At 44.6% G+C, this 4,497-nt stretch overlaps 1 protein-coding gene across 1 annotated transcript; it reads right to left on the bottom strand.

The window, feature by feature from the left end:
- Positions 1-454: 454 nt before the first annotated feature.
- Positions 455-3,816, bottom strand: LOC135712685 (periodic tryptophan protein 2 homolog). Its single transcript, XM_065235617.1, has 7 exons — positions 3,707-3,816; positions 3,530-3,642; positions 1,684-3,468; positions 1,479-1,626; positions 1,025-1,421; positions 747-963; positions 455-687 (listed from the first exon to the last, which is right to left on the bottom strand). The coding sequence occupies exons 1-7, from the start codon at positions 3,722-3,724 to the stop codon at positions 480-482; spliced, it is 2,886 nt and encodes a 961-aa protein (XP_065091689.1). The 5' UTR covers positions 3,725-3,816; the 3' UTR covers positions 455-479.
- Between the last annotated feature and the right edge of the window lie 681 nt (positions 3,817-4,497).

Below are 4,497 nucleotides of genomic sequence, written 5' to 3'. Positions count from 1 at the left end.
AAACGCTCACTGGCCCAGGTAGATTGGCAGTCGCTTGACTTGTGTTCCTCCATTGATGAAGCCGTTAACTACTTCGACGAAGGTGTGAGCCGATTAATATTGGATGGGGGTTATTTCGAGAGTCGAAGTGACTTTTTTCTTCGGATGGGAAGTAAAGCCGTTGGTCCCCGGTTCATGAGTTGATGGGTCGATAGGTAGGGTCCAGCTGTGGGAGCTGCCTTCCTGGCACGTCGGTAGCATTGGTGCTCAGCACGGAAAACAAGATCGACGGCAAAAACAAACCAAAGGAAAAAAAAAAAGTGACTTTTGTCACTAGTGAAGTGAGAAAAGTCACGTCGTGGTGGTGTGACTCTCTGTGCAAATGAAATGAAGAGAACCTAAGAAAGGAAATAGAATACTGGGGATGATTTTTTTTTCTATGAATGGAAGGTGATACCTAAATCCTTTAAAATATACATTTTTAAATGTCCAACGATTATTTATTCCTCCGAAGCGTCTGCTTCGCTATCTTCATCACTGTCCTCTTCGTTTCTAGTACCAGTCCGATCGATCAACATCAGCTCACTATCACTTACCTCACCATCGTCTCCGTCTTGAATCTTCTCCAATCGCTTCCTCTCTTCGTCCTTTTCCTTGTGCAGGCTCATGTTCTTCAGTACCTGGATTGTATACTTGTTGAAATCGCATCTGCAAAAGAAAAAGATTAGTCATTCCCAAGTGTAACGTATTCAATTCCGTAAACTTACATCTTGTTCAATGCTTCATACTTCCGATTAAGGTTTTGGTGAAGCAACAAAAGAGTCTGTTGGGTCAGGACATTCTCCTGCTGTCCCAGCCGTGTCAGCAGCAGATTGGACCATTTGAGATAGAATTCAACGTGTGGACTGGAGGCCACGATCTTCGAGACGAACTTCAACGAACGATGGGCGAACTCGTCCGGTAGGGATTGGATTATCAATTCCACTGAAATGGAAGCGATGGTGGTTAACATTGTTTGCGATTTCGATAGATTGACATCATTTACCATCACTGTAAGGCACCTTCTCGATCACCTCGTGGATTAGATTGTTCTCGTTTAGTTTCAGTGCCATTATCAGTGCCGCCGAGTAGTCCTGCTTCCGCAGCAATTCCCTAGTCGCTTTTGGTGTAATTTCCACCGACAGTTGGTACGGATCGAAAACGATTCCCTTGTTCAAGGAGTACATCAACAGACCTTCGGTGGAAGCAGCGGCCCACGATTGGCCAGTTGGGGAGAACCGAACTGCAAACACGTTCACCTCGGGTTTCTGATTCCGTGCGGCTAGATCACCTCGTTTTACTCCGGGTAGTTTGATGGCCACGTTACCACCTTCTAGGCTTTCTCGCTCCTCGACTAGGGCGATGTTTCCAAACTCGGTCAAATTTTTGCGGTTCATATATTCCTGAAAGGAAAATCGGTCTTAGCGAAAAAAATCAAACTTAATTCGTGTCAAACCTACATCCATTCCATCCAAACTTCGATTCTGGGTGATTTGGAATTTCTTGAGCAGAATTGCTTCCCTCACGTTGTAGATGCAGACGTACTTGGACTTACCGCCAGCCAAAATGCATTCACCATCGGCTGAATAGCAGATGGAAGTGAATGCTCTGAAAAGTAAGATCTCATCAGATCAGTCAAATTACGTGAAATCGAACTGAGCTTACCTTCCAATGAGGTTCTTCTCGGCTGTGTTCAAATCCGTTGCAGAGACACTTCCACCCATGTCGTTCCTACCTTCGATGGAAGATAACTGTTGAGCGGTCTTCACATGAAACACCGTGATGTGGCCATTCAAAGAAGCAGCTGCAACTTCTTCTCCATTTGGTTTGAAAGCCACGGAAAGCACATCGGATGTCACATCGATGGTTTCATGAGCCCCGGATGTTTCCAAACAATCCCACACGCGAATCGATTTGTCCCAGGACCCGGACACCATGGTCGACGATGAGGCCACAGGAGAAAAGGCCAAAGTCACAACCGGACCTTCATGACCGCTGAGAACTTCCAGAAGTCTTCCCAATTTCATAGACCATAGATAGATTTCGAACACATCTTGACCCCCGGCGGCAACCAACTCTCCAGAATGGTCCACAGCGACAGATGCAAACTGCACCGGTTCCGGAGACGTAAACGTCCGGAAGTTTCTATACCGAACAATATCGTAAGCGCGGACGGTTCCATCCAGGGAAGCACTTGCAAAGAATTTCTTGTTCCCACTGAATTCGACCGCTGTAACCACGCTGGAATGTTCGGTGAATGTTACGAAACAGAACCCGTTGCTGATGTTCCATAGCTTGACCTTTCCATCCAGACCGCCCGTTGCCAGTAGTTGGCCATCGGGTGAGTAGGTCACGCAATTCAATCCCGTAGAATGACCCTGCTGCTTCATGATGTACTGTTCGCTTTGCCACTCCCAAACCAACAGCTGACCGGGTTCCGAAACTCCCAAAGCGATCCAATCTCCGGTGTTGTTGAAAGTAACGGAATCGATTCTGAAATCGGATATACTAAGCGAATGGATCATGTTGACATCGGGAAGCTCGTGGAGATAGAAAACTCCAGTCGAAAAAGCGGTTATGAGAATTTTCATCTGCTTGTGATATGCTGCGGTAGTAACGTACGCCTTTGGATTCTCCTTCCGTGCCTCATCCGCTAGGTAGTGTCGAGCCAAACGTTTGTACTTGAAATCCTTCTTGGGTTCCTTCTTCACCAATCGTCCCTTCTTATCGCGGTCCTCGTCCTTATCAAAGTCGCCTTGAACGTGTTCAATATCTTCATCCTCGTCCTTTCCTGACTTCTCATAATCTTTATCCATTCCTATGTCATCTTCCTGTTCTTCCTTTTCGTCCTGTTTAATCTTCTTCATGACCGACACTTCAATGGCGGCGTCCTTGTACCCCGTTGAAATATCTTCCACATCCGTGCTGCACTCCCACAGCATCAGCAGTCCATCCTTGCTGATCGTATTCACATCCAAAGTCTTTTCTTCAAAGAAACAACCCACAATCCCATCCCGGTGGCCACCCAGAATAAACGGACGGAAGTTTTTCAAAAATTCCACACCCTGCACCCGAACCGAATTGTCCTTCGAACCAACGGCCAGTATCTTCGAATTACAAGCCCAATCAATAAACGTCGTCTCATCATACGCAATCTCGAAGGCTCGTTGAATCACAAACGAATTGTATGTCCCGCTAAGTTCACCCGGAGCTCGGAATATCAGAACCGCATTGTTCACGGACGCCGCAAAGAACTTGCCATCCGGACTGAAGCGAAGGTACTTTACTTCACCCTTGAACTTGTATCGATGGATCACGGTGCGAGAAATCATACTAATCATCTGCGCTTCGCCGACTTCATTGACCGCCACCAGGGTGCACCCATTCGGCGACAGGTCCAGGGCGGTGTAGTTGTGTTCGCTTTCCAGCGAAAGGGTGTGCGATTTGTTGCTAGAAATGGATTTCTCATTAACTTGTTTTGAAATTACAGCTAAGCTAAGTTTCGACATACTTTTTAAGATCGAAAATCGTGATCCGATTGCCCACTGGGCTGATGACGGAATTCCCATCGGGACTGAACAGTAGTGTACCCTGTCGGTACACGGAACCGAGCAGGTTGCTGAACTGAAATTGTACGTAAATATTACCTTTCAAAAGCAATTTATTATGGCGTAATGTTGAATCTTACCTTATAAGCAAACTTCATTGCTTTGATGGGCGAAAACTATTGAAATAACACTATTTTTCGGGGAAAATAGAACGATTTTTCATGAAAACACACCCGCAACATGCGTGATAAATAAACACCATGTGCCGATCGGGGTTTGACGTTTCTCTCATACGTTCTCTGTTGTGTTTTGGTTCACTTCCACTTCGTTCCTACCCGCACGATAGAGAGCGAGAGGAGAGCTTTATTGATGGTTTTGCTAAGGAGAGAACTTGGTGAAAATGCAACTAGTGTGATGCACTTTCTCTCTCTCGTTGCATTCGATTTGCTTTTCGCGCGCATTTTATGTGCAGTCACGTGTTCGTCGATTAAATTTATAGTGAATTCGTTTATTATCAGTGCGAAACCGAACTTTCGGAAAGTGCGAACCTCAACCTGAGCTAGGTTTTAAAAACAAACGAGCAAACTGAATAATCAACGAATTCGCTATTCATTGTGATCAATGTCGTAACATATTTGCATATATCCGAAATCGAAATTTATTTGCCATAAAACATCATCGTACAAATTATGCAAAATATGGGCCATTAAACCGCATGATGGCCTCTTACAATCAATACTGCGAAACCATTGACTTTACAATGTCTCGGCATAAACTAAAACAATATTTTTACTCCATAAGGCATTATAACTCATAAAAAATAGGAAAGCTGACACTGCTTAATTTTTATTAAAGAAAAAATTATACTTTTAACCTTTTGTCCAAAGTTGACGAAATAAATAAATAAATTTAAGAAAACAAAACTGTATTC

This window comes from Ochlerotatus camptorhynchus, unplaced genomic scaffold (genome assembly GCF_037179485.1).
Source record: "Ochlerotatus camptorhynchus isolate MF236.1 unplaced genomic scaffold, CSIRO-AGI_Acam_v1.1 ptg000503l, whole genome shotgun sequence".
NCBI lineage: Eukaryota > Metazoa > Arthropoda > Insecta > Diptera > Culicidae > Ochlerotatus > Ochlerotatus camptorhynchus.
This window is presented reverse-complemented; position numbering and strand designations above follow the sequence as displayed.